General features: G+C 36.7%; 2 protein-coding genes across 2 annotated transcripts in view; both read right to left on the bottom strand.

Annotated features, from left to right (window-relative positions):
- LOC146000464 (brachyurin-like) overlaps positions 1–5,516 on the bottom strand; it is a 48,924-nt gene extending 43,408 nt beyond the window's left edge. Inside the window, exons 1-2 of the mRNA XM_083138122.1 lie at positions 5,379–5,516; positions 102–174 (exon numbers count right to left, since the gene is read on the bottom strand). Coding sequence (XP_082994248.1) covers positions 102–174; positions 5,379–5,423 — 118 coding nt within the window. The 5' untranslated portion in view covers positions 5,424–5,516. The remainder of the gene's footprint in view (positions 1–101; positions 175–5,378) is intronic.
- Positions 5,517–8,268: 2,752 nt separating this feature from the next.
- Positions 8,269–12,371, bottom strand: part of LOC146000576 (uncharacterized) — an 83,926-nt gene continuing 79,823 nt past the window's right edge. The window contains exons 14-16 of the mRNA XM_083138326.1: positions 11,485–11,574; positions 10,439–10,581; positions 8,269–8,489 (exon numbers count right to left, since the gene is read on the bottom strand). Coding sequence (XP_082994452.1) covers positions 8,340–8,489; positions 10,439–10,581; positions 11,485–11,574 — 383 coding nt within the window. The 3' untranslated portion in view covers positions 8,269–8,339. The remainder of the gene's footprint in view (positions 8,490–10,438; positions 10,582–11,484; positions 11,575–12,371) is intronic.

Genomic DNA, 12,371 nt, shown 5'->3' with positions numbered 1-12,371 from the left:
TAATAGAAGTTTGTGTTTTGGAAATCGGTCGGCTATCTGCTGTAGGAGATGTGTGTAATGTAAAGTTGTTCTTTTAGCTTGAAAACCGGTTTTTCACTCACCTGGTGTAGGAGCAGTATCTAATAACGGAACCCGAGGTATGATGGATCTGAAAGTGGCAGTCCCAGGAGCAACCTATAAAAAATGAATGAAAACTTATATTAGCATTAGGCTTTCTCAAAATGATAATCACTTTCTCAACATTCTTGAAAATGAAGTTCCACTATCTCACATTAAGTTCAAGGTGTAAGACGGAAGTATATCCTTCAGGGGCATTTCACGAAACGTGGTCCTACTCCATATAAATAACAAAATGAGTTAATATGGAAATGATTATTGTCTTTTAGTTGCATAAAAGTTTAGATGTTTGTGAATGCATATAATTTGAACATTTCACCAATAAAAGTTACTAGCATCTGCAGCCCACATGCTTCACAGACAAATGAAGTCAAAATTTGCTACATTTTCAAAGCGTCACATATGTAACGCACTTTTGTTAATGCTTTTCCTGCATTCAGTCTATGCCATCATATTCAAGTTTTTTTCATGTGTTGGCAGACACCACAAAGTACTTCATAATTCTGTGAAATCAGTTCATTATGAATAGTTTAATCCAATCTCATATCTAGAACCTTAAATTTTGTGTGTAAAATATCACACACGTAACGCTGGAATGCCCTTTTAACATTTTTACTAGCATAAATATTATGCAAGTGCTTCAAGAAATCTTATAGCGGAGGCATTTCATGTTAACTTTCAGTTAACTTTTGCTACAGCGCGAAAGGCACACCGAGTTACACCATCTAAGGTGAGTGCACGGCGTTCACAATTGAAACAACTAAAATATTCTTCCATGCGTGTACTGTATACGGTATAACGTATGTATTTAAGCAACGCTATTGATTCGTACTGGTTATATACTACGAAAAATGCTACGGAAATGCTAGGACTGATTCTATCCTTGAGAAATGCCATAAGATTTTTCAGTTTACATGGTATAGCATTTCGGTCATGGAATAAGTGTTAAGAAAATGATAAGGAAAATGCTTTCGTCTAGAGCGGGACTTACTGGCGAACCTATACATTGTGCTTATTTGGAAAGTGTATTGTATCAATTGTGTGTTTCAGAAAAATAGCTTCACAGAGTTGAAAGAAAGTTCCTGCTAAGAACTTTGCAGGTGGTAGTATAACTTTCAGCTGATTGGTGCTCCAAAATTATAAGAGCTAGATAATATGCTACCTTCTGAGAATAATTCATATGTGCAATGCTTTTCTAATTGGAAAATTTGGGATTTCAAACATGGGTTGGCTTACACCAAATTCTACATTTTTTTACTTTGTTCATAACCATCAGTTCAGTCCGCCATTCACTGTCCTTACACCAAATATTGAGAGACAAACTCTGTCTGTTGAATAGCGATTGCTCTCGCCCACCAAGATCATCCTTGTCTTAATGAGAGTTCCCCTAATTGGCTAGCTTATCATATATTAGCATATTAATTAACTCATATACCTAATTGCTACCCGGCTGTTAATTACATACAATAAAAAAAACAGTAGAGATCAATCCGGATCTTTACACACGATCTTTCACTGTTCAAAATTGAAATTTGGACAAAATGTTGAAAATATTTTCAAAATAATCTTTTAATAGGGAATAGGATATCCTGACATTTTCTCCTAAAATGGATCCTGCCATAGGGCTCTCTAAATTATAGCATTTTCATAAAAGCTAACATTTTTAGAAACTGTATGACTGGAATTTGCTTTGAGGCAAACCATACCTGTTCTAGAAATTTCGTGACTGAGTCTCAACACCTGTATGAAAGGGCCATATAAATATAGACAATGCTCTTGAGTCCCAAATGGATACTTGAATTTCGAGGAATGTTTGTGTGAACAATATCACATCTTACACGATTGAAAATGAATTGATTTTACATACAGAATTCTTTGTTTAGTAGGGATGGTACCGAAGTACCTTCGAGACTTGAAAGAGATCCAGGGACTTGTTGAGACGAGACCGAGAACGATTCAAGGCCGAGGAAACTTTCTTGTTTACGAGAGCTGCGAGACTGTGTAAAGTCTCGTCTCTTCTCGTCTCAGTATCATTATACTCATTCTTCAGTGCTGCGTAAAGTATTGAGATTCTACCGAAATTTCTAAACAAATGCAGTGGCGGCCGGCGGCAACTATGATGGGTAGTGCCAACGTGATCAAGTAAATAGAAAAAAAACCCTCCGCGATGCCCCCCGCCCCCTCCTTGAGGTTGCGCCACTAGCCAAGATGTTTGTCCTCGTTTGGTAACGTAGAAAACAACATGTGTTTAAGTAATAACGTACTAATCCGATTCATCTTCACTCACTAACCTATCTTTATACACTACAGGAAACTTCCCTAAAAATATAACAATTACAAGAGGAAAGGAAAAACAAATCCTATCACCTTCTCCTCCCCCATGCACACGTATTCTAACTGGATGTCGAAAATATGTTTGTTATGAAAAGAAATTGTCGAAATGCCAAAGGAAACTCGCATCATCATAGGATATTTTTTAAAAAGTCTGGATGTCCCTCTTGGTGCATCTATCTATTATCAAAAATGTTCATTTAACTTTGGAAAAGTATTAGGTTCGTTTCTCCAAAAGTAGGCAGAAATTACTTCCCCAACGGGTCTTACAAACCAGTCGTATTTAGCGACTTTTTTCTGAAGGTGGCAACTGTGTCGTGTCAACACTGCGTAAGTTCCCTCGCCAGACCAGGCTAAGAATGGCACGCTTTCTTAAGGACTAACCCCGCCCCCTGCCACTTTGTTCTCGGCTCATGGTGGAAATGTTCCTCGCTGAGACTTCTTCAACCCTCTACACGTGTGTCAACTTGGTTAGGTCCATGATTAGGCCAGCTCTTCCGCGGCACGGACTGTTGCCTCACGAGGGTAGGAACGAAACAGCTGGCGATGCAGTGAGGAGGTTGGGGCGGTCGTCACGTCAGCTTGACCGATTGCAAGATTCGAATCTCCTTGTCTGTAAACTATCAATGTATTCATTTAACTTTACTTGGCGACGTATGAATTTCTTCTGAGGGTAGTGCTCTACCCCTTGAGCCGCCGCTGAACAAATATATCTAGGGTGTTTGGGATAAGGCACATATGTCACAAAGTGCGATTTTCTTTTGCTTAAGGAAAATATTATAAGTATAATTTTATGTTTGTCATGTGTAATGATTCTAAATAGTGATGATCCAACATGTACATTATGTCTGTAATGTTTTATTATTAAAAGAATAAACATAAAAAACTATCAACTGTAAAATTTCATTTTTTTTTTTTACTTAAGCACTATTTCCCCAAACAGCCAAGAATGCATACTCTGCTAGATGAGCTTCCGATAAGTTGACTGAAAACAATATATCTTCTTAGTAAACGTAGTTGATCAATTATAACATGATTCACTAAATAAGCCTAACACACATTTTTCACTCATTGATAGAATAAACAGCATTTTGAGATTCAATTACCTTTCTCCGAATAATGTGCCATATGTAAAAGATTTACTTTCAATAAGACATAAAAACAACATTGAAAAAATATTTAGGCTTTTAAATTGACATCTCTGAAGACTAAAATTGGTAAACGCTGTAAGTACCACAAGAATTCAAACACCGTTTTCCACGTTAAACTGTAAAATGTGCCATTCTTGATAATGTGGTAAACGTGAAAAGTGGCTGGTAGCCTTCTAAGTAGTTCAAAGGGCGTGTAAAAAGAACGTTTGTACGGGCTGATGTGCTGAACGATGCGATTTCCCAACACTTTCGCTTTTGGCACTTACAATGTTTACCACTTTTAGTCCTCTATTAATGAAATGCAAATTTACATTCCTTGACATCTATCTAGTTCGTAACACCTTTAAACATCCAATGGGTCATATATGACCCATGGTGCCGATTACAACATTCACGTGCTTTTAGGACCTTCATACTTGTATGTGAGGTTGTTGATTGATTGATTTAGTTTATTTTACTTCGCGTTTTGTGCCTCTTGGATAATTTGCGAAGATGGGGATGAGTGATGAAATGATGAAATGGATGAAAATGGACATTCACAAACAACCATACCCGACCGGGATTCGAACCCGGGACCCTTGGCGTCGCAACGCGATGTGCTAACCACTCGGCCACAGGGTCGGGCGTAAGTGAGGTTGTAAACGTTAAGACTTTGAAATGTCATGTGGAAGAAAACCCACCCCTCCCCCTTTCTCTAATATGCAAATTAGCTATTTTTAGCCAAAATGCAGGATTGTACATATTGCATCATATTTCAACCTGTATGAGAACTAGGGACTTGAAACAAGTTTCACTTTGTTGCAAAAGGTCTACTCTTCGAAACCAATGCAAAAGTTTGCGCCCTTTTTCCAAAATAACTGGTCAAGAGGGGACGAACGCCAGATTTTTTTCATTGAAAATTGGGACTTGGCCCCTTCCAACCCCGTTTTTCTCACTTGGGCTTTCTGAATTGTACACGGTCGCATGCTCCGATGTTTTTGCTATCAAACAAAAGTTATTCGAAGTAGATGGCTCAAATAGTCTCAGAGATATAACGTTTTTCTGAAATAAGTGTAAAAATTTAAAAATCGCACGCAAAAGGCCGCGGCGAGAGAGGGGTTGCTTTAGAAAACCGGCTCGGCTGTTCAAAGGTTATGTGCGTTCTACAACAGTGCTAGTTTAGTATTTTGAAATCTTACTGAGATATACATTGCTTGTTTTCTTGGAAAAGATTCCGTTACTCTTCTAGTTGGTTTGTTAATGTGTTGATCACAAAAGCTACTCAAAATAATGTGACATCTTCATAAATGATTTTGCATCCATGCAGTCACACATACACTCACGCACAATTCTATCGTTGCCGGCCCCCTGCGACGCCAGGGGTCCCGGGTTCGAATCCCGGCCTGGGCATGGATGTTTGTGAGTATCCATTCCAATTCCATCATATAATCACTCATCCCTATCTTCGCAAATTAGCCAAAAGTGGTACAAAAAGCAAAGTAAAATAAAATAAAGCAAATCCATCAATCAATTCTGTCGTTAAAATAAAATGTTATTTGTTTTACGAGTATTATCTATAAAAAGATGTCAGTACGGCTTACCGTTACACACACATACACATTATATAGCTAATATAAATTTATATTTCTTTACATTTATATATTATTTAGCAAATTGTTTATATTTTATGACTTTCATGCATCTGATTTATCGTAGGAGGCTCTAATCCGCATATTAAGCAAGGTTAGCAACCATTGCCTTGTATTATATGTAGTAACAATGACATGCAATAATATTTACCTGTGCTGATACCACAAGAAAAGCAATTGCAACAAGAACCTTCATCTTGGATTCAATGGAAAAGCTAGAGTTGAAGAAGATATGGTCCTCTGGATATTTATCGTTGTTAGAGCAATGAGGTAAAAAGTCTAATTTGTTTGGCACTGATTAGATTTCATTGCTTATGTGTTGATATGTTTCCGCCCTATAAGCTGTTCTCTTTTGATAAGCACTTATCAAGTTTATCAAGAAGATACACTTAAGAATGCATTTATCGCGACAGTTATATGTACTTCGTATTTAAGTTATCTCTAATTAAATTGCGTAAAGCTGTCAGTTTACAAGAAGTTTAATGTAACAACTATACGAAAAGGCTTCTTGTATGTGCATTGTTTTTTTCAAATGTTTCTCTGGAAATCTGGAAAGACTCCATATCAAATAACTGACCTTTCCATGTTTTCCGGGTATTTTCAAGGAAATTTTGTAATGTTTTAACTAAATTGAACTCTTTTCATAATATATTTCTTAGAGTTGAAAAAAACTTAATTTGCAAGAAATCCTAAATTTCTAAGTATGTATTTTTGAACTTCTGTTGTATCAAATGAATATTTGTGAAAAATTCATATTCACGCCATAGCTATATAACAAACATATTTATTATCGCCTAAACGTGAATCATTCCATGTGAAATTAAGCAAAGAAGAGACACTTTTCAACGTCACAGATTTTGATTCGTTTGAAATTTGGCATACTGAATGAACCACGTGAAGTAGGAGCATATGCAAAGTTGCACATCCGTATCTTTTGTAGTTCTGAAATTATATGGGATGCCAAATGTGTGATTTCGATAACTTTTTTTTAACCATGTTGTTAATTTTCAATTGAAATATTTCTGCAAATCAGGGCACCTATAGAAGTGATTCAAACGCTATTGGAAAGGTCTTGAAGCATGTTAAAATTATGTTTTCTTTACATTATATCATATTTGCTTTAACACGAGATATTACACAATTATGACAATACCAAAGTTTAAGTGCTTCAGGTTCCCTCCCCTCCCATACCTGTCATAATATAATACAGTAGACCAAGTAAAATTCAACCCTTGTTGAAATGAACCAAATAAACATACGATACATATGTTATAAATTGTCAGAAGTGACATACATGAAGCACGTTAAAATTATGACAATACTAATGTTAGAGCAAATATGATATAATATAAAGAAAACATTAAAAACAAAATTGTTGATGCGCAACAAAGAAAAAATTAATAAAAGCAATTTATGAGTGATCAGAGAAAAAAAGTTTTGTAGAAACCTGTTTCATCTCTATTTGTAGATTGTTGAATTTTTTCTTTTTTTTTGGAAGAATTGAGCATTCTTGTAGTTCAAACGTCCTCAATGCAATAATCGCAATCAGACGGCCGAGTTTTTTCATGACGTCCGCTAGATTTGTAGAAATTGTGACAAAACCCGAACTGTTTCGAACTCCCTTCTCGGGAACAAACAAGGACAACAATAATTTGCCACTGGAAGAGTATCCAGTTAATCATTTTACAGAGTTGTAGTAACTTGTTTGAAAATGCCTTGTGTACGATTTCGTTTTAGTTTTTAATTCGGTTAGGATAGGTATTGCTTTGCTGTCTTTTCTGTAAAGTTCAATTAACTAAAAGCTTTCGTCTTCAGCCGGTCCATCATACAACATTCGCTTTCTTGTCATGCCGCTGCGTGCGTCTTGGGGCTGGTGGAACTGGTGGACGCGAGCTGTTCCCTCGGAAGCTACTTCGCAGCGTCTACCCAAGGCATTTAGCAGACGCTTAGACTGTAGAAGATTTTTCCAGTTTGTTATGACTGGCAGACGCAATGAGATTAGGAAACTATAGACTTACTACACTCAAAACCATCACTACAACTCAATTAAACTTTAGCACATAGCAAAAACTCGAAGGAAAACGAATTCGCTATGTCTCTTGTAGGGAACAACTAGAGAGTTCAGCTTCCATGATGGGGCGTGGCCATAGGTGGCAGTTGCACCATGAGGATCGTTTACCTTCGCGCGTTGACGGAACTTTTTACCGTACTTGTCAGTATACTTTTGTTCCCACAAGACATTGCGCAGAGAACACAAGATAAAAGAAATGGACGAGCGATTTGAAGAACGTTGTAGGAGAAGGATTGATTGATTGATTGAATTGCTTTATTTTACTTTTCTTGTGCCACTTTTGGCTAATTTGCGAAGATGAGGATGAGTGATGATATGATGAAATTGATAAATGGACACTCAAACATCCATGCCCAGGCCAGGATTCGAACCCGGGACCCCTGGCGTGTAGGAGAAGGAGAGTACCTAGTGCTGTTATTAAAAATTAAAACAATTAAAAGAAAAGTATGGGCTATAAATTGGCTCGAAAGAAAATATGGTAATCAATGCTTACTGAACAAGATTTTTCATGTACATGAGATTTGCAGGTTTCATTCACAGAAAAGAAATGTTCAACTAAATGTGTCAAACATTTGATTCACTTATAATAATAAGGATTTTCATTATCGTCTAATCACATTTTGTCTCATCGCTTTGGAAACATTCCTAAATATTAAAGAATTGAATACGAAGGCACACTTTTTTCTTTTATCGAGAAGCGTTAAAAAACCAACACTCGGAAATCACAGATAAAAACTTTCCTATGCCAAACTCACAGATTATCTTCACATGGCAAAACTTTCGCTGGTTGGCTGTTCCACAGAATCTAGCAAAGAAAGACAGATGCAATTAGAATAAGGTCTAGTCATCAAAGCCAGTACAGCGCCAACTAGGGCATCCTTACTGGAAATCCAGTTTTGTGTGATTCGGCCTTACGTCTGGCAACATCTCGGGAAATCATTAGATTTGCTTAAAAAAAATGAATCCAACATGAAATGCAGATATTTTTTATTTTAAATTTTCGCAGTTTTGGTTTGATTACATCGAAGGTTTCTGGTGCGTTTACACTCCAGTGTTCTGGGAGATCCAGGTTCTGAAGGACGTGACCCTGGAATAGGCGGATGGGTATCCGCTGGCGCAACCGTTGCCACTCACGAAGGACACGACTCCAACCTGGACTCCTCCAACGACCAGTGGGCCACCGCTGTCTCCCTGAAAAACAAGACAATAAAAATATTAATTCACATGAAAACAATTACATTGAAATAAAGGAAACAACTGCTTTCAAGACATATTTTCTTCTTATATGCTACATGCATATCCCAAATATATTGTTTTCAAGCATTTTCAAAAGAATATGTCCTTTTCTGTAAAGTTCCTCAATTTGAGTAACGATCACCTTACTTCATCATTCCTTTATACAGGGTGTCTCATAAGTAATAGCGCAAACTGACACAGGTGAAAGTACACGATAATAGAAGCAGAAAAGTCTCAGTAAACATGGGTCTGCAAACGAGCCGTTTTTGAGATAATCGCGAATGTGTGATTACAAGCCACCACTGATTTCATTGTTTGTAAACGTCGTCCTAGCTGATAAAATGCTAATCATGTGTGCGAATGTGTGGTCACAAGCCGTCATTGATTTCATTTTGTAAACACCGAGTGCTTTACTCCTTGCGCGATCCGAGGTTTGCTGTTTGTTTACAAAACAGAACATTTCCGAGAGGTGGTACGGCTTGTACCCACACATTCGCACATATTATTAGCATTTTACCAACTAGGACGACGTTTACAAACAATGAAATCAGTGGCGACTTGTAATCACACATTCGCGATTATCTCGAAAACGGCTAGTTTGCAGACCCATGTTTACTGAGACTTTTTTGCTTCTATTATCGTGTACTTTCACCTGTGTCAGTTTGCGCTATTTCCTTTGAGACACCCTGCATACAGAGGGTGAATAAAATAGATTTATAAAATTTGGGCTCCTAGGATATGCTTTGTTCTACTACTACTAGAGTCTATTATTAGTTATTTAAACGCTAGAAACTCTTCCTTATACCTTCTTTCATGGAATAAGCAAGTAAAAGGACTTAATCGGTTAATTCATATGAACTCTCCTGCCTAACCATAACAAGTGCGTAGTTAAAGATCGGTTAGTTCATCGAACTCTCCAGCCTAACTATTGCCTATTTTTGGGAGAGCAGCAAAGGTTTATAAAGTCCTTGCCTTGACTCAATCTCATCTAACAGGTCGTTAGATGCCGGGGCTTGCCAAAGTAAATACTTTCATGGAGATGAGGCCTACTCGAAAAAGATTTATAGAGGATGTCGACAAACTTTCACATTATTTAGGGTATATCAAGACGAATAACGTTTCTTGATAATGTTTTGCTCGTTAAAGACACGTTTCGGCACTACGAGCCCTCGAGAAATTACATTTTTGTATGTATGCAGCCATTCAAATTCAAGGTCGCCAATGACATTATTTTTTTATTTGATTTACTAATTTATTATTAAATAAATAAATATATTTATGTCCGGGACTAGGGACGATCGCAAAAACGGATTATTAACAGTGATTTGGACTTATAGTATAAATGTTATGCTCTGCAAGCAGGCCGTGACATAGAGCAAAAGAAGCAACGCATTTTGAAATCTGGTAGGGCTCTTCATCCGAGTTCACAATGTGGACTGTTCGTATCTAAGGCCTTTCTTTTATGGATGTACCTAGTTATGTGCATAAAAGTGCAGCACTAGCCAATTAGAACTATTCAAATTAGTTGTGACACAAACTATATTATCTAATTTTATGTTGTGTAATTTTATTATGCGTGTAAAGTGCGTTTAGATTTGCCAGCGATTATTCTTGGAGATATGCGTGACTCATACCCATCATAATGTAACACACACTGAATCTTTACAGAAAACAGTCTAAGAGAGGCTATATTTTTACGCACCCAAAGTGTGGCGACTCTTTAATTCCGGCCCTATTATAGAAATTTACTATCTGAACTGTTAGACACACTGGATAAACCCAGTCTCGACACCTAAAAAGAGTATTACAGTAAAAACCTAAACTATTTACCAATTTCTGCGTAAAGGCTTAAGACACTGCCAGAATATAATCGCTGTAGCCATTGACATATTGACGTTACTTACATTGCAGGGGCTCATGTTGGATGGAGCACCAGCGCAGATCTTGGAGGAGGTGATGTAAGTGGTTCCGTAGTAGGACTGGCACTCGGCGTTGGAGATGATTGGCAGGTTGACGAATCTCAGTTCGGCGCTGATTCCAGATGCACCTGGAATGAAAATTAATATCACAGGAATTTTTAGTTGTTAATAATAATAATAACACTATTAAAATCTTTCTCTAACCAGAATAAACATTGGATCATTTGTTCCCAGATTGAGGCCTCCCCGTTGGCGTAGTGGTAACGTCATCGTTCTTGTAATCGAAGGATCCCAGGTTCGATACCCAGTGGAGGAACATTTGTCCACTTTTGTTTTTCTTTTGTTAAACTGTAGATTCAGTTCCGATTAACCTATCTGTGCATAAAGCGGACTTAAAAATATCCAATTCAGTTTCTCAGGTTTGTAAGAATAATTTGTTTTCGAAACAAGTAAAGTAGCACGTTGGTAGCCCATTTAATTGTTGAATAATGAAGCCATTATTAAATCAATTAGGCAAGGTAGAAAAATATCAAATATATTGGAAAGTAAAAATGTTTCATTAATAATTACAACGGTTAAAAAATTACAATGTACAAATTGTAATTTGTACATGATAAGATTTGAAATTTAAATGATTTTAACGTTTATAATTTGATGTCCAGCAAATATTAATTTTCAGTAAATTTTAATCTTCATTTTGTTATGTGCAAATTAGATTTTCCAAAATGTCTAACTTGTAGATAGCAAAACATGAAGTTCATAAGAATTTAACACTTCTCTTTTGATGTTCATCAAATATTAATTTTGTTTCTTTAATATGTGTATTAATAAATGATTGATACTTAAAAAAATTTCTGCATGTTAATAGCAACGGTTCTACATCAACATACAATCGTAATTGGACATTAACCATTGTCCCGTGCTTTTATCTATACTATTTTAATAGCATACTTAAAAGTAATAAACAGTGGATAATATCCAAATTACAATAGCATCCTGATGATTGGTTACTTAATTTCAATAATACTTACTGTCAGAAGGCTTTCCCCATCCACTGACGGTAGAGGTTGAGCCACTGTAGTCATTGGATCCACTTGCCAATTGGATGGTTTGGATGTAAGCTGAAATATAAGAACGATTTTAATCCATAAAATGTGTACTGGGATGCGCTGATAAAGAATTTACTGCGAAATCCAGTTTAATTCACAATTGAAATATAGATCTATACCTCGATTACTTCCATACAGCCCCTGATCATAATTTTCCGTAAAATGCGAGTCACTCATAAGAAGTAGAAGCAGAAGGGCAAGCTATACCCAATTACAGCATATAACTGCCACTACGCGTGTAATAACGTGTTACAATATGTTCTTGTGTAATTCCACACACGAAAAAGTCAGAAATTCAGGCTTACTGTAAAAGAAATAGCCACTTTAAACATTTTATAGATAAAAAAGTACGTATTATTGAGATTGTCAAGATACTTTTATGTTTTTAAGGTTGTATGACTAACTTACATGTGTAATATAATGTGAGCTCTTTCTCACGCGACAGATATCAATGCGATTATCCAATTCGCCTTGTAATCAAGCGGCCCCGAATTCGATACCTGGTGGAGGCACATAGTGGTTCGGACCCCACTTTAAGCTGTACGTCAGTCTCGATTAGCCTTTCTGTGCATAAAGTGGACTTTAAAAAAAACACTCAAATAAAAAATAATCGTTAGAACACACTGAAGCACACTCTCAGCAACTGTTGTGTTGCGGGTTTTTTTTGGGGGGGAAGGGGCTCATTTACAGATACAGAAAGTGGTGGAACAGACACTCTGTGTTTCATATAACCGAACAAGAAAAAAACACAAGGCATTACGACAGTAACAGAGTTTGTTTTCGCTAATACCAGCACATTTAAAGCATTC

This window comes from Lepisma saccharinum, chromosome 16 (genome assembly GCF_977018435.1).
Source record: "Lepisma saccharinum chromosome 16, izLepSacc3.1, whole genome shotgun sequence".
In the NCBI taxonomy this organism is placed as follows: Eukaryota; Metazoa; Arthropoda; class Insecta; order Zygentoma; family Lepismatidae; genus Lepisma; species Lepisma saccharinum.
The sequence above is the reverse complement of the archived record's forward strand: the minus strand, read 5'-3'. Positions and strand labels throughout refer to the sequence as shown.